General features: G+C 34.9%; 1 protein-coding gene across 3 annotated transcripts in view; it reads left to right on the top strand.

Annotated features, from left to right (window-relative positions):
- AKT3 (AKT serine/threonine kinase 3) overlaps window positions 1-24,935 on the top strand; it is a 397,863-nt gene that overhangs the window by 159,472 nt on the left and 213,456 nt on the right. For all 3 annotated transcript variants that reach the window (XM_027122450.1, XM_027122451.1, XM_027122452.1), the window contains one exon: window positions 16,251-16,362. In XM_027122450.1, coding sequence (XP_026978251.1) covers window positions 16,251-16,362 — 112 coding nt within the window. The remainder of the gene's footprint in view (window positions 1-16,250; window positions 16,363-24,935) is intronic.

Raw genomic sequence — 24,935 nt, forward strand, 5'->3', positions numbered from 1 at the left:
AACCTGAAGAAGTTACGATTCCGATAACTCTAGTTACATGTTAATTCATGTTAGGTTTTTAACATTTTGGTCAATAAATATTTCAAATGTGCTCTCAGCTTTGTATCAATAATCTAATATTGACAGAAAGACATTTTTCCAATGTAACTTTGGCCAGTTTTCTTTGGGGGAAAACTGTTTCAGTACTCTGCATGTCACCTGTTTCTATCACTTTAGTATTGCAGAACACTTGAAAGTGAAGTATATAAATACAGCTTGTTATAAATAAATAAACCTTTCCTTCTCTCTTATAAGCAGCTAACATTCCTAAAACAATATGTGACATACTAAGAAGATCCAAGAATTTAGAGCTAGAAAGCCTGGATCAGAGACTCAGCTTTACAACCTTAATGACTTGATGATTTTGAACAAGTGACTTAAAAATCAGACAACTTTCATTTTCTTTTTTCTATTTGTGAAATGGAAATGATGAAAATACTTTAGAACTTTATTGGGAGAATTAAGTGAGAAATAATGCATGTAATATCTTAATGTTGTGGTTAAGCTGCTAATAATATGCTAAAATAAAGACTTAGTAGTTATTTATTGAAAAAGAATGAATTTTGGAGAAATATATAATGGAAAGCATAGTTTCCCTATTGACCTAAGTTGGCAAAGATGAGATTTTTTTTTTCTATTCTGCTAGAGATGAATGAGCAGATTATCCCAATGTATGCTGTTCATTTGGCTTGCAGTGTATCAAACTAAATTATAAATTAAGTATTTTTGTACTGTTACAAAGAGGCAGAGACCTGTTTATGGCTGGGTTGAAACTTTTTAAATGAGTTTGAGTAAGACTAATCAGGCTAATAGTATGTAGGACAACTTGGACAGGGAGAGAAGGCTGGAGAAAGGGAGACCATCCAGGAGGCCATTTCAGGGATCCAGATTTTGGTAATAAATTCTCTGGTTGGCTGTTAGCAGTGAAAAGAAGGGATGGTTTGTTACAAAAGAACTGTTACAGTGAATGTTGCAGACTGGGTTGAAGGAGAATCCAAGATGACTGAGGATGTGTTTCTTGGATGATTAGGAAGGTGATACAGAAATAAAATGAATGGAAACATTGTGTGGACGTTGTAATTTTCAGTTTGGAAGATTAAAAGAAACACCCTTTTAGATATGTTGAGAATGAGGAATAATAGGTCCTCAAAAGAGAGATGCCAGTTTTGCCATATGGAAATGGAGCTCGATGGAAAGGCTGGCACTAGAGGGGCAGGTTTAAGAGTCATCAAACGTCAGGTGATAATTGTGGCAGAGCCATGAGAGAGACTCTGCAGAATGACATCCAAAGTCCTTACCAGGTCATTGAAGGTCTTTTTGATCTCATCTCCTACCACACCCACAACTTACTTTACTCCAGTCACACTGGACTTGCCATTTCTCAGACATGTCTGTGGGCTCTCTCCAACTGTGGGTCTTTGCTCTTACTGTTCCTTCAACCCAGATCACTCTTTCCACAGATGTCTGCATTGGTTGCCCATTTCATTAAGGAATACCCTTTCTAAATAGTCTTTCTAAAATAGTACCACCTTCCCTGTCATTTTAACTTGTTGCCCTGCATAATTTTTCTTCATAGTACTCATTATCATCTATTATGTTATAAATTGTTTTAATTGTTTATTGCTTGACCACTTATCTCCTCAGTAAAATATAAGCTTTATGAAAAATAAGGACTTTGTTTTCTTCACTGCTGTATTTCCAGTGCCTGGCTTGTTGTCAGGCAGGCTATGAGCACACAGTAAATATTTGTTTAATGAATATCTAAATTTACTAAGGATAAAATTATCATTAAAGAAAAGCATAACACAAAGTTCTCAGCGTAAGGGAGCAGCTCAGTTCTAAGGAAGAATCCTTAAGAAAGAAGATTAATGAATGGTCAGAGAGTTGCAGGTAAAATCAGGCAAGTCTGTGTCATGGGGGCCTGGGAGAGTGACTCACAGGTAGGGAGCCAGGAGCATCAGAGGCAGCAAAGAAGTGAAAATGAGAAAAAGGAAATGTATTTGATGAGAAGATTTCAGGAGACCGGTAGAAACCACAACTTAGCTAAATGGTTAAGGAATATGTAACAAAGACCACTCTTTTAAATAATGTCTTTTAAAGGGAAGGAAAGCAGCATTCAATACATGTGCATCTTGCTCTATGTGTATATTTATTATTTGTTTACCCTGGTATGCATTGATAAGCAACTATGAAGATGAGTAGAAATTGTCACATTGATACATGGAAGCTTGAGGTATTTAAGTTGTAAATTAAAGTTGATACAAAATAAATTGATTATTCTAGTAGTGATACCTTTAAACTTCAATGCCCAATGAAATATTCTGAAGTTTAACTTGTGTTCAATGAGTTTAATTCACTAGAAGGGTCTTTATTTTAGGTATTCAAATATACACTTTATTTTTAAAAAATAATTTCCTTGGACATTTTTGGTACATACTTTGAGGAAAGAATCTAGTAGTATTTTGGAAGGAGTTTCTGTTTTTGACTTCTTATCGTAAAAATTTTCAGACATACAGGTAAGTAGAGAAAATAGCTTACTGTACTCTAATGTCTATTGTATTGCAAAACAAACAAACAAAAAGAAGAACCAAAAAATAGCTTGCCTAATGGTATATTAGATGTTTACATGACGCTTACAACTCTGTTAGGAAATGCCTCATGTCATTTTCATTATCTTAAACATTGTCCCACAGTGACCACAGTGTATTTTTACCTGAAATTTCAAGTATGTGGAGGGTATGCAGAGAACAGTTGTTCTAGAAGACTCTTGAAGTATTTGTTTGATTAATTAGAAGCAGGATATGGTGGACCAACAAGATGGAGATATGTTGATGGGGAAAGTGTTGGCTCTAAATGTACTTTTGGTAAATGGTGGTATCTGTGGTTACCATATTCATTAAAGAAAAACATATTAGGAGAAGTTCACGTTAACATGTTGTGATTTCAAATACAGTTTAAATCCACAAGTAGTATCCATGTTAAAACCAAAGAAGTAAGATTTATGATAATTAAAATGTCAGAATTTGAAATATGTATCATAAAGTGAAAACATCTCCTAGAGTGGAAATAATGTTAGTGACCCAGTCTTACTCCCCTCTTGTATAGAATTTTGTATTTTATAAAATAACTTTTTTTTTTCTTCTATTTCCTTATATGGAGAAGGATATGTTGACTCTGGGTAATAGGTAAATGATTCAGACCCAAACACTAGAAACATGCAGCTGGACCAATGCAAGTTTGGGAGTCACTTTTCTATCATTAGTAATTGAAAATTTTTATTACCGCTAGCTTTACTGGTATTGCAGTTTGTGAGATCCAGCAGTGAAAACATCCGGATGCTCTGCTGCCCTCCTTGCTGCGTTCTTTCTCTTCTGTTCCTCATTTGAATCCACCTTTCCCTTACATGCCTACTTGGAGAAACAAAAAGTGGCAGCAACAGTATCCTACGAAGGGTAATCCTCATCGCTAACCATCCCTATGGTGTGTTCAGAGCCAGGAGCAAATACATTGGGGCCCACCTCCCTCTTCAAACATTGTTATCAGATGAAAGCCTGGATTTCTTTGCAGAAGAAAGGATGTCACAGAAGGGAGAACAGTCAGGCACAGGAAGGTATGGGGAAGGCACAGAGGAGGGAACAGATAGGGCTTTTCATCTGCAGATTTTTTTTAAAGGCAGTTTTCCTAGCAGTGTATTCTTTCCAGATGAGCATGGAATGTGGATTCAGACAGACCTCAGGTAAATCCTTATACAGTTGCTTACAAGCTATGTGTTTGTGAGCAAGTTATTTAGCTACTTTCAGTCTCAATTCTCTCATTTATAATGTGGAGGATAATAACATAACAGCTCTTAGGTTTGGCCTGCACATGAAATTAACATTTAGAAACCTCTAATCAGTGCAGTGCCCTGGTACATAGTGATTGCAGTACACATATCCTCTACTGATCTTGCTCTCTACCAGGGTATCTGCCACACCTAAGCTATTATCCCCTCAGTGGAATTAATAAATCTCTTTAAGGTTGATGTGTTGAGTCTTAATTGGGTGCTATGCTTTTTTGCTCCCTGGATAATAAAACCTTTAAATAAAAGAAAGAAATGTTTTTTCCCTCTTTTAAAGAATATCTGTAATAGTATTATATCTGGGGCCTTAAAAATAAACTCTCTTTATGGTCATTATAACTTAAAGAGCATTGTTTAATTTTGTGATTTAATTATAAATAGAATCTATTATTATGTGTTTGTTTTTCACATTGGATGTTAGTGGAACTATTTTTAAAAGAATATAGTTAGCACTTAAAGGGTTAAAGCATTTGAAATAAAACCTAATCTTTTAAATAAAATCTGAACAGGTGATGTCTAAAAATTTTTTTGGTATGTATTTTCTTGATTTTGCATCTTGCATTTCCTCTATTTATTTGGCTTTCAGGTTTACAGAGTAATTACAGCTTTGAATGAAACTGGTCATCTGTGGTTCAGAGTGGTCTAAAAGTAAATAGGATGTTTGAAATTCAGCTTAGAGCTTAACTTGGTCAGGTGAGTGTAGCTAGTGTATCTATTTAATTTAAATACTGGTGTAACAAAAACTTTATTGAAAAATATCACCTACCCGTAAAATAATTCAGAATAATGGTAGTAAAGATGATCCAGGATCTCAAGAAAAAATGGAGGCATGGCTTGAGAAGATACAGAAACGTAGACGAACTAAGGAACAAACAAACAGATGAACAATACAATATCTGAAATAAAAAAATACACTAGAAGGAAACAGTAGCAGAATAAATGAGGCAGAGGAATGGATAAGTGAGCTGGAAGACAGAATGGTGGAAATCACTGCTGCAGACAAGAATAAAGAAAAAAGAGTGAAAAGAAATGAAGACAGCCTGAGACCGCTGGGACAATGTCAGATGCACGAACATTTGCATTATAGGGGTCCCAGAAGAAGAAGAGAGAGAGAAAGGACCTGAGAAAATACTGGAAGAGATAATAGTGGAAAACTTCCCAAACATGGGAAAGGAAACAGTCACCCAAGTCCAGGAAGTGTAGAGAGTCCCAGGCAGAACAAACCCAAGGAGCAACACGCCAAGATGCATAGTAATCAAACTGACAAAAATTAAATACAAAGAAAAAATATTAAAAGCAACAAGGGAAGAGCAACAAATAACATACAAGGGAACTCCCATAAGGTTATCAGCTGATTTCTCAGCAGAAACTCTGCAGGCCAGAAGGAAGTGGCATGATATGTTTAAAGTGATGAAAGGGAAGAACCTGCAACCAAGGATACTCTACCCAGCAAGGCTGTCATTCAGATTCGACAGAGAAATCAAAAGCTTTACAGACAACCAAAAGCTAAGATAATTCAGCACCACCAGACCAGCTTTGCAACAAATGCTAAATAAACTTTTCTAGGCAGAAAAGAAAAGGCCAAAACTAGAGACGAAAAAATTCCATATGGAAAAGCTCTTTGGTAAACGCAAACACACAGTAAAGGTAGGAAATTATCCACACACAAATATGATATCAAAACCAGGAATTGTGAGAAGAGAGCACAAATGCAGACGATTAGAAATGCATTTGAAGTTGAAAGACCAGCAACTTAAAACAGTCTTGTTTATATATAGAATGCTCTATCAAAACCTCATGATAATCACAAATCAAAAATCTACAGTAGATACACACACAAAAAAGAAAAAGGAATCCAAACACAACACTAAAATTAGTCATCAGCTCACAAGGGAAGAGAACAAAAGAGTAAGGGAAGAAAAAAGACGTACAAAAACAAACCCCAAACAGTTAACGAAATGGCATTAAGAACGTACATGTTGATAATTACCTTAAAGTAAATGGATTAAATGCTCCAACCAAAAGACATAGACTGGCCGAATGGATACAAAAGCAAGACCCATATATATGCTATCTACAAGAGACCCACTTCAGATCTAGGGACACATACAAACTGAAAGTGACAGGATGGAAAAAGATATTCCATGCAAATGGAAATCAAAAAAAAAGCTGGAGTAGCAATACTCATATCAGACAAAGTAGACTTTAAAGGTGAGACAAGAAGGACACTACCTAGTGATCAAGGGATCAATCCAAGAAGAAGATATAACAATTGATAATATATATGCACCCAACACAGGAGCACCTCAATATATAAGGCAAATACAGCCATAAAAGGAGAAATTGACAGTAACACAATAATAGTGGTGGGCTTTAATACCCCGCTTTCATCAGTGGACAGATCATCCAGACAGAAAATCAATAAGGAAACACAGGCCTTAAATGACACATTAGACCAGATGGACTTAACTGATATTTATAGAGCATTCTATCCAAAAACAGCAGATTACACATTCTTCTCAAGAGCACATGGAACATTCTCCAGGATTATTCACATGCTGGGTCACAAAGCGAGACTTGGAAAATTCAAGAAAATTGAAATTATATCAAGCATCTCTTCTGACAACAGTGGTATGAGATTAGAGATCAACTACAAGAAGAAAAGTGTAAAATAAGTAAACACATGGAGGCTAAACAATATCCTACGAAACAACCAATAGATCACTGAAGAAATCAAATAGAAAATCAAAAAATACCTAGAGACAAATGAAAACAAAAGCATGACGATCAGAAACCTATGGGACACAGAAAAGCAGTTCTAAGAGGGAAGTTTATAGCAATACACTCTTACCTCAGGAAACAAGAAAAATCTCTCATAAGCAACCTAGCCTTATACCTAAAGCAACTAGAGAAAGAAAAACAAGCAAAACCCAAAGCTAGTAGAAGGAAAGAGATCATAAAGATCAGAGCAGAAATAAATGAAATAGAGACAAAGACAATAATAGGTCAGTGAAACTAAAAGCTGGTTCTTTGAAAAGGTGAACAAAATTAATAGACCTTTAGCCAGACTCATCAAGAAAAAAGGGGAGAGGGCTCAAATCAATAAAGTTAGAAATGAAAAAGGAGAAGTTACAATGGACACCAAAGAAATACAAAGGATCTTAAGAGACTACTAGAAGCAACTATATGCCAAAGAAATGGATAACCTAGAAGATATGGACACATTATTAGAAAGGTACAATCTCCTAAAACTGAACCAGGAAGAAACAGAAAGTATGACCAGACCAATTGCAAGTACTGAAATTGAAACTGTTTTAAAAACTCCCAACAAGCAAAAGTCCAGGACTAAATGCCTTCACAGGCAAATTCTATCAAACATTTAGAGAAGAGGTAACACGTATCCTTCTGAAACTATTCCAAAAAATTGCAGAGGACGGAACACTCCCTAACTCATTCTAACTCATCATCCTGATATCAAAACCAGACAAAGAGACCACACACACACAAAAAAAATTACAGCCCAATATCACTGATGAACATAGATGCAAAAATCCTCAACAAAAGTACTAGCAATCCAAATCTGACAATACATTAAAAGGATTATACACCATGATCAAGTGGGATTTATCCAAGGGATGCAAGGATTTTTCAGTGTCCTCAAATCAGTTAGTATGATACACCACAGCAACAAATTGAACCATATATGATCATCTCAATAGATGCAGAAAAAGCTTTTGACAAGATTCAACACCCATTTATGATAAAAACTCTATAGAAAGTGGGCCTAGAGGGAATATACCTCAACATAATAAAGGCCTTATATGACAAACCTACAGCTAACATCATACTCAATGGTGAAAAACTGAAAGCATTTCCTCACAGATCAGGAACAAGACAAGGATGTCCACTTTCACCACTGCAATTCAACATAGTTTTGGAAGTCCTAGGCAGGGCAATCAGAGAAGAAAAAGAAATAAAAGGAATCCAGATTGGAAAAGAAGAAGTAAAACTGTCACTCTTCACAGATGACATGATACTATACATAGAGAATCCTAAAGATGCTACCAGAAAAGTACTAGAGCTCTTCAATGAATTTGGTAAAGTTGCAGGATACAAAATTTGTACACAGAAATCTATTGCATTTCTATACATTAACATCGAAAGATCAGGAAGAGAAATTAATGAAACAATCCCATTTACCAATGCATCAAAATGAATAAAATACCTAGGAATAAACTTACCTAAGGAGGCGAAAGACCTGTACTCTGAAAACTGTAAGATGCTGATGAAAGAAATCAAAGATGACACAAATAGATGGAGAGATATACCATGTTCTTGGATTGGAAGAACAAATATTGTCAAAATGACTATAGTACCCAAGGCAATCAACAGATTCAATACAATCCCTATCAAACTACCATTTTTTACCAAACTAGAACAAAAAAATCATAACACATTATAGACTGGAGACATATCAGTACGTGTTTTGTTACCCGAACATTATTGACTGGAGATGTATCAATACGTTTTTAGAGAGTAATGCAATTAATATCACTGGGGGAAGTTGTTAGAAGCCTAAAGTTGATCAAGGGTTCATTTTACAACTTAACGATTGTCATTAGTATTTACATTTTGCTCTGTTAGATTTTTGTTCTAACCTTGTGTATATTATCAACACAAGTTTATTACCATAAAATTTTCAAAAATGAAGCATCGTGAAATTTTGAGTGAAGAAGAATTTGTGGGTGAATTTCATGCACCGAAATTTCTCTGATTGTCCAAGTGTCATATATACTACTGTCTCAGAAGATGATCGTTCTTCAGAATATAGTTCTGATTCAGACAGTGTGAATATTAGACCAACAAAAAGATAAAAAACCTTAGCAATTGATTCTGATTCGGAAAGTGAAAATGAAACCCACTGTGCTGGAGAATGCTCCTTTGCTTCTACAGAAGTGGATTGAAGATAACATTTCATGAAATTAGAAGACTTTACAGGTGTGTCAGGTGTAAGTATTGAATGTAATAACCTGCAAAGTGTTAGTGAAATAACAGAATTAATTTTTGGTAAGGACTTTTTCAAGTTGGTTGCTTCTCAAAGAAAGTTGTATCATGAACAGAATGAAAAATCATATAAGAAGTATGAGAAGGCTTTAAAGTGGAGTGATGTAACCAATAGTGACATGAAGAAGTTTCTTGGATTAATAATTTTGATGGGACAAATAAAGTCACACTGGAAAGAATATTGGTTGATTGATCCCTTACTTGAAACACCTATCTTTCCAAAGATTATGATGAGAAGAAGTTTGGAACAAATAATGATATTTCTTCACTTTAATGGTAGCTTGGAAACTCTGCTTCCTGCAGACAGAATTTCAAAAGTTAAACCTCTTCTGGATTATTTTCCATCTGTATACCCAAACAAGAGCCATCACTTGTGGAGAGGATGATTTAGATTCAAAACCTATAATCCTGGAAAATGTACAAAATATGGAATTTTGGTCAGGATGGATAGCAAATGTGAAACTGATATATATGCAAACTTGAGATTTACACAGGTGAAGGAAAGAAATTGCAAGAAACAATATTATCAGTCCTACAACCTTATCTTTGTTCGTGGCACCATATTTACCAAGACAGTTATTACAACAGTGTGTCCACATCTGAAATGTTGTTGAAAAATAAAACCAGAATTTGTGGGACTATAAGAGAGAATCCTGGTCTACCAAACCAATTAAAGGAGAAATCTAAAAATCTACAGAGGGGAGAAATGACATTCACATGGAAGGGAGACGTTATTCTTATATGGAAAGACAAGAGGTTAGTCCGCCTGGTGACAACAATTCATGACACCTCCATAGCATCTATAGGAAAGGAAGACAGGAGGACTGGTCATCAGATAACTAAGCCCACTTGTATATTAGAGTATAATAAATATATGAAAGGAGTTGATCGATTGATCAATATTTGGCAAACTTCAGTATCCTCCAGGAAACTTGAAAATGGTATAAGAAAGTGGGCTTCTATTTGAGTAATTGTGGTTTATTCAATGCATTTAAAATTAATTGTAGCCTTAATGCACAGAGTAAAATGACTTACAAGCAATTTTTGTTAGCAGTAGCTAGAGAATGTGTAACTGACCATTCTGGTGAATGTAGTGGTAGTACTGCACCTGGTCCTTCTTGTGGCATTTTTAAAAGAGCCACCCACAAAGATCCACCTTGTTGACTATCAGGTAAAAGAAAATAACATGTTCTAGAGGAAATAATACCCACAGGACTAAAAAATGCCACCGGAAAGTGTAGGTTCTGCTCTTTTGTAATAGATGTTCTGTTCCTCTGCACAGAGGTGATTGCTATACTGTGTATCACACTTGAACGAAGTACTAGAATACTTTAGTAAGATATGTACAGAGTTTCAAATAAATACATTAAGTGCAAAAAAGTTGTTGATATTTACTCAAATGTGGGTGTTTAAGTATTCACTTACATAACAAATCACCGGCCACAGGCATTAGTTTCTGCCAAAATCCCCCAGTCAATAATGTGTTAAAATTTGTATGGAGACAAAAAGACCCTGGATAGCCAAAGCAATCATTTTTTTAAATATTTTTTGGCCATGCCAGGTCTTAGTCACGGCATGCGGGATCTTTGTTGCCATGTGTGAGATCTTTGTTATGGCATGCAGGATCTTTTTTACTTGCGGCATGCCGGATCTTCATTGCGGCATGCGGGATCTTTAGTTGCGGCATGCAGGATCTAGTTTCCTGACTAGGGATTCAACCGGGGCCCCCTGCATTGGGAACATGGAGTCTTAACCACTGGGACTACCAGGGAAGGCCTGCCAAAGCAATCTTGAGAAAGAAAAAGGAAGCTGGAGGAATCAGGCTTCCTGAGTTCAGACTATACTACAAAGCTACAGTCATCAAAATAGTATGTTACTGCACAAAAACAGAAAGATAGATCAATGGAACAGGTTAGAAAACTCACAAATAAATGCATGCGCCTGTGGTCAGTTAATCTATGACAAAGGAGGCAAGAGTGTACAATGGAGAAAAGATAGTCTCTTTAATAAATGGTACCGGGAAAACTGGACAGCTACATGTACAAAAATGAAATTAGAACATTTCTTTAACACCATACACAAAAATAAACTCAAAATGGATTAAAGACCTAAATGTAAGACCTGATACTATAAAACTCTTAGAAGAAAACATAAGCAGAACACTCTTTGGCATAAATCACAGCAAAATCTTTTTCGATCCTTTGCCCAGAGTGATGGGAAGAAAAACTAACAAATGGAACATAATTATACTCAAAAGCTTTTGCACAGAATGGGAGAAAATATTTTCAAATGATGTGACTGACAAAGGATTAATCTCCAAAGTTTACAAACAGCAAATGCAGCTCAATATCAAAAAAACAAACAACCCAATCAAAAAACTAGCCAAAGACCTAAATAGACATTTCTCCAAAGAAGACATACAGATGGCCAGGAGGCACATGAAAAGATTCTCAACATCACTAAGTATTAGAGAAATGCAAATCAAAACTACAATGAGATACCACCTCACACCAGTGAGAATGTTCATCATTAAAAAGTCTACAAACAATAGATGCTGGAGAGGGTGTGGAGAAAAGGGAGCCCTCCTACCCTGATGGTGGGAACATAGATTGGTACAAGCACTATGGAGAACAGTATGGAGGTTTCTTTCAAAACTAAGAATAGAGCTACCATATGATCACTGATATGTGGAATCTAGAAAAAATGATACAAATGAACTTATTTACAAAACAGAAACACTCACAGACTTAGAGAATGAATTTATGGTTACCAGAGGGAATGGATGGGGTGGGGGTAGGGATAGGTTGGGAGTTCAGGATTGACATGTACACAGTACTAAATTTAAAATAGATAACCAACAAAGACCTACTGTATAATACAGGGAACTCAGCTCAATATTCTGTAATAATCTAAGTGGGAAAAGAATTTGAAAAAGAATATATACTTATGTGTATAACTGAATCACTTTGCTGTACACCTGTAACTAACGCATCATTGTTAATCAACTGTACTCCAATATAAAATAAAAATTTTTTGAAAAAAGAAAAATATCATGGGATATGATATAATAAAACCTACCTACCTGACATTTTATCTAGGAATGCTTGCTTTATTTCTGCATATTAAATTGTTCCAGAAGTCATAGATAATCGTTTGGTTAATAGCTTTTTAGAATCTCTATCCAAAATTTCTACTTAAAAAAAAAATTGTCCTACCTTGAGTTAGGAATCTTTACATAATAAAAAGGAAAATATTCTTCTAAAGAAGTATTAGCCAGCCTATTTATTAACCCTGTCCCTTTTAAGAATTCTCTTCAAAATAAGTGTTTTCAGACATGCACCATGTTCTGAAAACTTTCATGGCATATTTTTCTTCATTTTAGAGAGAACTGTATGATATGTTCATGTTTCCATGTTATGACTAACATGAAAGAACCCAAAGTGCTTCTGTTTACTGGCTCAGCTATTTTAATATGGTAATTTAAAGTTTCAACTGTTTTGAGTTTGGATTCAGCTCTTTAATTATATCTGTTTATGCACAGCAGTAACCCCTGAGGCATTGTGGTAGATATTCTCTTCTGATGTTGACTCGACTGTCACTTGAATATTGTGGACTCCCTTTTGCTAGCCACTTCTCTCTTCTATAGTTTCAATCTAATGGGTATTATTTAGAAGTTGGATTGATTTACAGAGTATTTCATACTGAAGCCTGTAAACATATAGGTTTATTTCTATTCTTCATGTCCATAATTACATGTAACATTTTTGTTTAGCTAGAGGTTTCAGGAGGACCTGATTAAAACCTTTATACCATTAGTAGAATATTACTTTATAATCACACAGAATGATTAAAAATAGAGCTTAGTATATGCTGTAAGCCTGTACAGTTTCTTACTCATTTTTCTTACTTACTATGCCCAGAATCTGGTGCTTGGCCCATAATTGGCATTTCATATATGTTGTTGATTCATGAATACTTAGCATATTTAGTCAAAACAAGCATGGTGTGAATAACCACTTATGTCATTTTATTATTATTTTAATATTTTTCCAAAACAATTATATTCATAAATACAAATATTTTATTCTTTTCTAAATGTTACTTTTTAGTAGTTTGCTTGGGAATGGTAATCACTTTTATTTTCCTTTTCATGAATTGCAGTAATTAATAACCACTTAGAATCTCATACATAGTATTTTTAAATAGCTTTTACATTTATAGCATTAAGAAGTTCTTTATAGCATTTAAACTTCATTTAGGTGTAGTGTTGAAAATATGCTTCTTTTAAAGTTTACTTTAATTCCTCATAGTGCTTTTAAAGATGAGAAAATCTTGGGGCTTAATGTACTTTGCCTTGGGTAATAATAGCTGATAGTGTGTGATAGAGGCTAGATTTGAATCTGGTATTCTAAAGTCTATTATCTTAATTATTTTGACATCACCACAATGGAAAACTTAAGTAAAGCTTAAATAGGTGAACCTTAGAGTGGGCATTCTTTCTTTCCTTTTCTGTTCTTCCTGTGTCCCTTTACTCCATGGTTCACTCTCGAGTATTTCTGTCAGGACTGTCCCTCTTTTTAAGTGTCTGTTCTCCATTCTTTACATTAAAAGCCAATTGGCAGGAATTGCATGGTACTCCAGTGGTTAGGACTCTGTGCTTCCACTGCAAGGGCTATGGGTTCGATGATCCCTGATTGGGGAACTAAGTTCCCACAAGGCACGTGGCAAGGCCAAAAATAAAACAAAAACAAAAAACACCAATGGGTCAATTACTCAATCATCAGGTATTTACTGTGTACCCTTATGTGCTGTCACTGCTGTAGGTGCTCTGAGGAAGAGTCGTACACATAATTCCTAACTTTTAAGTAATTCATCTAGCTAGGACATCAAATTAACATTGATTAAACATCTGCAAGACAGTATAGTGAACCATTGGCTGGAAGCTTGATAGGAATTTTATAAAGAAGGAAACAGGAAGGAACAATGGGCTTCAAAGAGAATCAGATTGAGTCTGTACCTTACAGGCAGAGTAAGTTGGGGGAAATTATGTGGTTCTTTATTGGTGTAAATTAGTATAATATCTTTGGTATTTTAAAACTTTTGTATTTCAAACAAAAAATATAAATTGGCATACTATATTTGATTTTTTTAGCATTCATGTTTCAGAAAGTGTGTAACGTTAAGTAGTTAACTGTGAAACGATGGATTTTATGATCTGTCGATTCTATTACCTTTTCATTATTTTACATACCACCAAGTTCTCACTTCCCTCCTTACCCATTTTTAGTTCCTTAGTTGATTATCTAAACCATTCCCTTGTCTTGCATCCTGAATTCTGTTTCACTTTCTTGCATTTTCAAACTTACTTAGTTAAAATATAGCTTTGCTTAAATGCAATCCTTTGTATTCCCCATCTGCACCCATGTAACTGAAGTTATCTGGGGAAAAATATACAACCATTATCCCTGGTGGTACTTTAAATTCTTAATCATTAAATTCCGTTGGACCCTTAATGTTGTTTAGCAGTCATGGATATTTCCCTAGTCTGTTTGCTCCTAGAAGGCTATTATATATCTTCTCTTTTCTCAGAGCCCAAGTGCATCCTCTTCCAAACTTATTCTTAAGGATGGCTTTACATGCTAATTCCTTGGAAAAGTAGAAGCAATGAGCAAATAATTTCTACCAGCTCTGGGCTCCTTTACCCTATCTTCTCTCCTGTTGCATCACTAAATTCTCTATACTCCTGATTATAGCCAGCTCTCTACTTGTTTAGTGAATCCTATCCCTTTTTGACTATATAAGAAAGTTGCTCCAGAAATTTTCTCCTCTTTCCTGTATCATCAAAATTACCTTCTTGTTGGATTATTACTGTCAGAATTCACTCACTTGGAAAATGCTTATTGAGTGCTATATGTTAGTTCTCAGTGCTAACAATATATTAGTAGAGCTTATATTCTAGTTGAAGAAACAGTAAATAAAAAAGATATTAAGTTAGTCATCTCATATGCACAAAGATGAAAACATGCTATGGGAAATAAACAGTAAAGCAGGTAAGAGGAGTTGGGGTGTCCTGGGTAAAGGATGCAGATTTCATTACTGAGTGGCATGGTTGAGGTAGGCTTCAATGTGAAGATTAGAATTGATTTAAGACTTGAAGGAGGTGAGGAGTTAACTGTGGGGTTGTGTGAGGGGAAGAATACCTGGCAGAAGGCACAACTAGACAAAAGCCCCTAAAGAGAGAGAGTGCAGTGCATTTCCTCAACAACACTGTCTGTTGCAGTGTCAGCAGACAGCCCTATCCTATTTTCTCTTGTTGTCCAATACCAGATATCCTTTGGAGTGTAGCTCAGGTGTATACCTAATAATAGCAGCTAACATTTATTGAAAACTTACTCTGTGTCACACACCATGCTAAGTACTACAATTATGTATTATTAATCCCTACATCAATTTTCTGATGTAGGTACTCTTACTGCTTCCCATTTAATACTTGAAGACCAGAGAAATTAATTGACTTGTCTAAGCTTGCATCGTTAATGGTAGGAAAAAAAGTTGAATCCAGGCACAGTAGTGTTGAAATCCATACTTTTAGCCACTATGCTATGTTCCTTTTCTTTGAAGTCTTCCTAGATATAGATAATTGCTGACAGAATTTATCACTTCTGACTGACTGGCTCTAGGTACTATAGATTACTAAGAGTTTTAGAGGGTGCATACTGTCAAAGGCTTATAATCTAGGTAGGGATAAGGATACCTTCTTAAAAATGATAAATAGTAATATAAGATACTCTATGCTAAGTGAAAAATGAGGGGTACAATAATAAATAATGAGAATGTAGAGTGGAGAATGTAGTGAGAATGTTATGAGAATATAGCTTGAGGAATTGTCAGTCTAGGACCAGGTTGTTATAAAAAGCTTCATGGAAGGAGTAGAATTTGATCTGGACTTGAAGGACAGGTATTCTTTTGGCTGTTGGGGATTACATATGGTTAGGGGTAAAATAAATGGAAAACATTCCAAATAGTAGTATTAGCTGGATCAAAGGTATAGATAGAGGAAAGAGCAAGATGTATTTAAGGAAAGTTTAATAGTCCAATTTGGCTGGTTAATAGAGCATGTGACCAGAATGGGTGATGGATTGGAAAGGAATACTGAAATTAGGTTATGAACAAACAGCCTTGAGTGGAGATCCATAGAAATCGGTAAGGTTGCAGTGGTTTGTTTAGAATAGAACTCTGTACTTCTCAACTGTTTACTTCTTGGTTTAAGTATAAGTATATTCAAAGAGACATTTTATTTTATTTCTAGAATGCCAGTTAATGAAAACAGAACGACCAAAGCCAAACACATTTATTATCAGATGTCTCCAGTGGACCACTGTTATAGAGAGAACATTTCATGTAGACACTCCAGAGGAAAGGTAAGAAACTCATTTTTTCCATTTTGTGAAAAAGTGACAATCAGTCAAAAGGTGTATATGTATCTGACTTGACCATTTGTAAATATCTGTAAATATACTTGTAAAATGCTATAGTCCCCTAATTATTCTGTTTCTGGTATAATAGATAAATGACAGGCTTACAAAAATACTAAATCAAAACCTCTAGAAGTGCTATAAGATGTACTTTTTAACAGAAAATAGAGCATTTAAAAGTTAAAATGTAAATTAAAGAGGACATTTTAATCACCAAGCTACCTTTTAAAAATTATGTAATTGATTGTGTTCATATTTGGAATTCTAAGGCTGGTGATGGCAAAAGGTTTCAAGTAGTGTGCCATTATGCAAGTGACTTCCTGGAGTCACTTGTCTCAGTTATGCTGAGAAGGATTCTGAGATTGGGTCTAAGCTCAGTGAGGAAAAAAAAAAATCGGGCTTGATTGGCATTGACTATCATCACTGCTAAAGAGGCGGGGTGGCAAAATGTTAGTAACTAGCACACCAACTTCATCAGGCCCACATTTCATCCTCCTGATCTACTGTCCTCCAATTCTGTCTTAATACCTTTTATCTGGTGGCTCTGATACTGAGTTAGGTCCAACAACCACAAAATCACTTTTCTACACGTTATCATATATGATCCAAATCAGAAACTTTGTGAAGTTATATGTTATTAGCCTTATTTTCCAAATGAATAAATTAGGTCCTAAGAGACTTGTCTAAGATTTAAAACAAAAACAACCTCTTCCCCAAATGTAGTAAATAGTAAAGTATTATTTTAATAATACTCTTTTCATCAATAAATAGTAAACAGTAATGTATGATTAATTACTTCAGGAAATATAGAAAAGAAGAAGAATAGAAAAAAATGAAAATTTACTCAGAATTCTAATTCTACAACCAGAGTTAGGGACTGATAATATTTTCTTTTATATTCTTCCAGTCTTACTCTGTGCAGATGTATTTAGGTCTTTGGTATACATAAAATTTGGTATGTCCTCCCTCCCCACACACCCTTGTCTTCCCTGGCCATTTCTATGTGCTGGGTCCTCAGTTTGCTTATGTCTCCACCCATAACCATTGTTGGGCTAGTTACCATGTATCTTTCAGATCAGAGCTTAAAATGTCACATTTCCTACAAAACATTCTCTGACTCTTATAGAAGAGGTAGGACTCCCTTGCTATATACTTAGTTATCTCCTTGTATCCTTTGTATCAAGTATATCTCCACTGTAATCTTTGTTTGCCTTTCTCATTTGACTGTAAGATTCTTGACTAGCAAGTATCATATCTTCCTTGCTCATTATTTTATATTTAGCACGCAGTCCAAGGTCTGACATAGTATTTGTTAACTGGCTGAATGAACAGAACTTTTCCCATGTCAGTATATAGTCTTTGAAAATATTATTCTTAGTGGGTTTATAACATCCCATTGAAACATTACTTTTTTCATTTATGTTGGCAAAGCTAGACTTAAGCCATATCTTAATAATTATTACTAGTTTTTCAAAATAGTCTCAGCTTTTTTAGTACATTCTTTAAAAGTTTTGATTAAAAAACATAACATGAAATCTACAGAACAAATTTTTAAGTTATGGTATAGTATTATGAACTATATGCACATTACTGTAGAGCAGATCTCTATATCTTTTTCATCTTGCATGGCTGAACCTCCATACCACTGAATAGCAACTCCCCATTTCCCTTTCCCACCCCTGTTAACCACCATTCTACTTTCTGCTTCTATGAATTTGACTACCTCACCTTATAGATAGCTCATATAAGTGGAAGCATACAATATTTGTCTTTCTGTGATTGTTTCATTTCACTTAGCATAACGTCCATGTTGTAGCATATGACAGGATTTCCTTCTTTTTTTTAAGATTATAATGTTCCATTATATGTTTATACCATATTTTCTTTATCCATTCAACCATCAATGAACATTTAGGTTGTTTCCATCACTTAGCTATTTTGAATAATACTGCAGTGAACGGGGGAGTACAAATATCTCTTCGAGATCCTGATTTCAATTCTTTGGGATAAATACCTGGAAGTGGATTGCTGGATCTTAGGATAGTTTTATTTTTAAATTTTTTAATTAAAAAAAATTTTTAATTGAAGTATAATTGATTTACAGTGTTGTGTTAGTTTCAGGTATACAGCAAAGTGATTCAGTTATACATATAAATCTATTTTTTTTTCAGATTCATTTCCCTTATAGGTTATTATAAAATATTGAGTGTAGTTCCCTGTGCTATACAGTATGTCCTTGTTGGTTATGTATTTTACATATAGTAGTTTGTACCTGTTAATCCCAAACTCCTGTGTTAATTAATCTTTTGAGGAGCTTCCATAGTATTTTCCATAGTGGCTGCGCCATTTTATATTCCCATCAGCAGTGCACAAGGGTTCCAATTTCTCCACATTCTCACAGTCTTATAGAGGCCATTCTAACAGGTGTGACATGATGTCTCATGTGGTTTTGACTTGCATTCCCATGTTGATTAATGATGTTGAGCATCTTTTCATATAACTGTGATCATTTGTATATCTTCTTTGAAGAAATAACTATTCAAGTCTTTTGGCCATTTTAAAAAGCAGGTTATTTGTTTATAGTAATCTCTTATAATCCTTTTTATTTCTGTAGTATCAGTTTTAATGTCTCTTCTTCCACTTCTGATTTTATTTGAGTCTTCTCTCCTTTTTTTCTTAGTTTAGCTAAAGCTTTGTCAATTTTGTTGATCTTTTCAGCAACCCAACTGTTACTTTCATTGAATATTTCTATTCTCTCTTTTGTGTGTTTCTGGTCTAATGTTTATTATTTTCTTCCTTCTGCTAACTGTAGGCTTAGTGTGTATGTATAAAGTTAGGTTGCTTATTTGAGGTCTTTGCTCTTTTTTAATGTAGACATTTATAGCCCAAAAACTTCCATCTTAGTACCACTTTTGCTGCAACCCGTAAGTTTTGGTATATGGTATTTTTGTTTTCATTTGTCTCAAGATTTTTTTATTTCTCTTGATTTCTTCTTGAATTCATTGGTTGTTCAGTAGTATGTAATATGCACATATTTGCAGATTTTCCACTTTTCTTTCTGGTATTGATTTCTAGTTCTATCTCACTGTGGTCAAAAAAGATACTTGGTATGATTTCAGTCTTCTTAACTTTGTTAAGACTTTTTTATGACCAAACATGTTATCTATCTTGGAGAGTGTGCACTTAAGAAGAATGTTTATTTTGCTGCTGTTGGGTGGAATGTTCTGTATATGTCTGTTAGAGCACTTTGATCTATATAGCATTGTTCAAGTTCTGTTTCCACATTGATCTTATGTCTGGATATTCTATCTGTTATTAAAAGAGGGGTTTTGAAATCTCCTATTATTGTAATGCTGTCACTTCTCCAGTTTTGTTAGTGTTTGTTTCATATATTGCTGTCTTGTTGAGTTCACACATATTTATAATTGTTATATCTCCCTGGTGAATTGACCATCTTATCGTTATATAATGTCACTCTTTGTCTCTTGTGACAGTTTTTGATATAAAGTCTATTTTGTCTGGTGAAAGTATGGTTACCCTGCTCTATTTTGTTTATCATTATTTAATATCTTCTTCCGTTCTTGTACTTTAACCTATGTATGTCCTAATATCTAAATTGAGTATCTTTAGCATATCATGGGATCTTTGTTTATTCATTCAGCCACTCTGTATCTTTTTATTGAGTTAAATCCATTTACCTTTTTAAGGTAATTACTGATGGGGATTTGCCATTTTTTTAATTGTTTTCTGTTTGACTTGTTTCGTTTTTTTTTTTTTTTTTGGTGCCTCTTTTCCTCTCCTGTCATCTTCCTTTGTGTTTCATTGATGTTTTTGTATTAACATGCTTTGATTTCTTTCTCATTTTCTCTTGTGTATTTCTTATAGGTATTTTCTTTGTAGTTACCCTAGAGCTGATATAAAATATCTTAAAGTTATAACAATCTATTTTAAAATGTTAATAACTTAACTTCAGTTGCATACAGACCTCTACTCTTTTACTTAAATCCTCATACTTTATGTTCTTGGTGTCATAATCACCTCTTTTTATATTGAGTATCCATTAACATGTTTCTATATTTATAGTTTTTTAAATACTATTTTGTTTTTCTTTTTTTGCGGTATACGGGCCTCTCACTGCTATGACCACTCCCGTTGCGGAGCACAGGCTCCGGACGCGCAGGCTCAGCGGCCATGGTTCATGGGCCCAGCCGCTCCGCGGTATGTCACGAACCCGTGTCCCCTGCATCGGCAGGCGGACTCTCAACCACTGCACCACCAGGGAAGCCCAGTTTTTTAAATACTTTTGTCTTTTAACTTCTGTACGAGAATTAAGTGACTTACATACCATTGTTACAGTATTCCGATGTTATGTATTTTAAATATCTTTTTGTGTTTCTGTCTAGTGTCCTTTTGTTTCAATTTGAAGGACTCCCTTCAGCATTTCTTGTAAGGCAGGTCTAGTAGTGATGAACACCCTCAGCTTTTGTTTACCTGGGAAAGTCTTTATTTCTCCTTTATTTTTGAAGGAGAAAGTTTTGACAATTATTTATTCTTGGTTGGCAGTTTTTGCCTTTAAACACTTTAAATATATCATTTCACTGTCTTCAGACCTGCAATGTTTCTGCTGAGAAATCCACTGATAGTCTTATGGAGACTCCCTTGTAGGTGATGAGTAGCTTTTCTCTTGTTTCTTTAAAGAGTCTCTCTTTGTGTTTGACTTTTGACAATTTCATTATAATGTGTCTTAGTGTAGACTTTTTTTTTGGTTCATCCTAGTTGAATCTGCATGTCCCCTTCCTTTCACATATTTGGGAAGTTTTCAGCTATTTTTTTTCCAAATAAGCTTTCTGCCCCCTTTTCCCTTTCTTCTCCTTCTGGGACTCCCGTAATGCATTTAATGGTCCATTTGATGGTACCTCATATGTCCCTTAGGCTTTCTTCACTCCTTTTCATTCTTTTTTCTTGTTGCTTCTGGATAGTTTCAAATGACATGTTTTTGAGTTTGCTGATTCTTTCTTCTACTTGATCATGACTGCTGTTGAACCTGTCTGTTTAATTTTTCAATTCAGTTATTGTTTTCTTAACCTTCAATTTAAAAATATATATTCTCTCTCTGGTGATATTCTCATATTGTTCAAGTATCATTGTACTGAGGTCATTGACCATCTCTCTTACAGTTATTTTGAATTCTTTGTGAGATCATTGATATACCTCTTTGTCTGTAGGGTCTGTTTCTAGAGAATTATTTAATTCTCTTAATTGGGTCATGTTTCCCTGTTTCTTCATTTGTCTTGTAAGTTTGTGTTGCGATCTGCACACTTGTAAAAACAGCCACCTCTCCCATTTAGAAATTGGCTTTGTGCAAGGAAAGATTCCACAGATTCCAGCTACAGATTCTAGTGAACTCTTCAGCATTGTCTGTGGATGTGACTTCTCTGGATTGGTGCATGTAAATCTCCAGTTAGAAAGACTTGCGGGTTTCTTTTTTCAGGAGCTCATAATCTCTTACTCCTTCTAGTGCTTGTCTCCAGTACTGCAGATTCTCTGGAGCCACTGCAAGTCCCCTAGCTCTGTTTTGTTCTCAGCACTACCTAGGCTTCTAGATTATGCCAGGTCCCATCAGTGCTCCAAGTCAGATGAGACAGAACCCAGTCCCATGGGCAGTTCCCGAAAAACCAGACTGTTGGATGCACACTGAACTCTTCTCTTTATCCCCTGAGGGAGAGGCTGCTTACTTGGGATACAGGAGCCTCTTAACTGATTTTTGGATTTCTCACAAAGGAAATTAATCTATGTATTGTTATTGAGTCAGTGTCTCTTTGGGAGGAAGGAGGATCTAGGGCTTCCTATTCTGCCATTTTTCTGATGTCTCCAGTGCATTCTTCAGGTTATTTTTTTAAGGTCTAAAGAAAATCTTTATTAGTATTTTATTTTATTTTATTTTGGCAGTACACTGGCCTCTCACTGTTGTGGCCTCTCCCGTTGTGGAGCACAGGCTCTGGACGCGCAGGCTCAGTGGCCATGGCCCACGGTCCTAGCCGCTCCGCGGCATGTGGGATCTTCCCAGACTGGGGCTCGAACCTGTGTCCCCTGCATCGATAGGTGGACTCTCAACCACTGCGCCACCAGGGAAGCCCTTTATTAGTATTTTAAATGAACTGCCTTAAACTTATAAATTAATTTGGAAAACATTGATACATTTATAATATTTAGCATTACACTAGAGTACATGCTGTTTATATTTACTTAAATACTTTGGTAGAGTTTTCTCTCTGTTTGAAACAGTGAGCTAATTTGTAGCTATTTCATATTTTTATTGCTTTTGTGATTAGGATGTTTGTCATTATTTTTTCTTATTTCTTGTGTCTAGAACGAAAGCTGTTGGTTTCTGTTTATTATGTAACTCAAAACATTTATTCTTTTGTTGACATAGCATCTTCAGGTAACACCAGTTTTGTCTCTTCCTTTCTGATCATATTGTCTATTATTTCTCTGTGTTTCTAAGCAATATTTAATAATTTTCATGACAGCAGAATACTTTTTTCTCCAATTTTAATAAATGTACTTCAAAATATTCACTGTTAAATATGATTTTTTTAATATACTTTATTATGTCATACAGGAACATTGACATTATGAAACAAGTCATTTTCTTTTCTTATAACTAATCACTTTGTCACCACCATGCCCCACTACACTCACACCCCCAATTGCATGTTCACACATACATGCCCCTTGTGTTATAGCTATATTTATTTACCTGTAGTTTACCAAATACTAATAGTGGGTTCTCACATCACCTGGAGCTCTTTCTGGCTTTTTTTGCCCCTATGATAGGAATACCTTCCTTTGTCTGTCTGTTCCTCACATTCTCTTCCTGTACCAACTCATTGTACATTTCCATTTATAAATCACTTTTTTCTTTTGATCCCCATCCCAAACTTTCCATTGTTTTTCTTAGACACCACTGTACTCAATACATACTTGTTATATTTTACCTGTAACATCTTGTGATACTTATTCACAATACCAATAGGCTTCCCCTATCACTGTAAGTTCTCCCTACTCCATGCCTTATTTGAGCTTTAGCAGCACTCATATATTAGATATTTTAATTAAATACTTGTTTCACATAAATGATTAGCTTATGAAAATTATTTAGTTTTTGTATAAGTGATATATACTTTAAGATGAATACGTTTTCATAGGGGTCTCTGTTCTGTTTTCTAAATTGACTGCATTTTCCAACATTACATAAGAATTAGAAAATTGGATACCTTCTTTCAGTTAGTGAAATACTTGGGCCCAATATTCTTTTATACACACACACACACACACACACACACACACACACACACACACACATCTGTGTTGTTCACTTATGGTGAATTAGGTAATTTTGGTTAGTAGTCCAGCTAAGAACTTACTAGAAAAGCTGGACAGAATTTTCACAAAAAGGGTTGGGGGGAGGTGACATCCAAGAGCCAATAAGGCTGTGAAGAATTATGGGTCAAAACACTCTGGAAGAAAGAAACCCAGAAAAGTGAGCCCACTCTTTCTCTAGGGGTATCTGCCAATTCTAGAAGACATGTCTGAGATGTTAAGATTTGGAGTAACTGTCAGATCTGTGAATCAAATTTTGGAATCTGGGGCCTACCAAAAGGAGACATGGTAAATGACTATATTTTAGGTTGGCTTTCTAAAGGACTATACCCTAGAATAAAATGTAAACTGGATTTAGACTTACCTTTTAAGGATTGAAGTCTAGCATTAAATTATCTCATTCCTTAAATTTGGTTAACATAATCCCCTTTTGCGAGTCTCCTACAAGCCTGCTAAAAGCAAATCTCTAAAAGAAGATTATATCTTATTAGGCCTCAAACTATTTCCTTTTTCATGTACATTGTTCAATACTCATTAAAAAAAAACAAGTATACAAATATTCAAGACAGTGTGGCCAAAACCACAAAAACAAAATAGACAACAGAGTCAGATTCATAGGGGCTCCAGATAATGGAGTTATCAGGCAGATTAAAATAAATATGTATTAGTATGTTCAAGGAAATAAAAGTTAAGGCTGAGGAATTCAGCATAGAGCTAGAAATTATAAAATAATGAATAAAATGAGAATTATAAAATTAAAAATAAGATATTTAAAGTTCTTAGTGTTAGTGGGAGGTTTTAGTAATAAATTTGGCCTAGCATTAGGGAAAGTTAGTGAACTCAAAGATATGGTTCTAATAATATCCAGTTGAAAAATGAAAAGATAGAAGGATAGAAAATAAAGATAAATAAGAGCCAAATGTAAGATAAAGGGAATGCAGTGAGATGGGCTTACATAACACACATTTGGAGTCTCAAAAAATAAGGGTGAAAGAATGGGGCAGAAAGTATTTGAAGAGATAATGGCTGAAAACTTTATAAAATGTCTAAAAAGATATCAAATCACTTATTCAAGAAGTCCTATAAATCTTATGGTGAAAAAATAGAAGGAAAACCCACCTAGTTTTGTTAGACTT

The sequence above is a fragment of the Aethalodelphis obliquidens genome, unplaced genomic scaffold (assembly GCF_003676395.1).
Source record: "Aethalodelphis obliquidens isolate GAN/ISIS:26980383/991018 unplaced genomic scaffold, ASM367639v1 scaffold24, whole genome shotgun sequence".
NCBI classification, from domain to species: domain Eukaryota; kingdom Metazoa; phylum Chordata; class Mammalia; order Artiodactyla; family Delphinidae; genus Aethalodelphis; species Aethalodelphis obliquidens.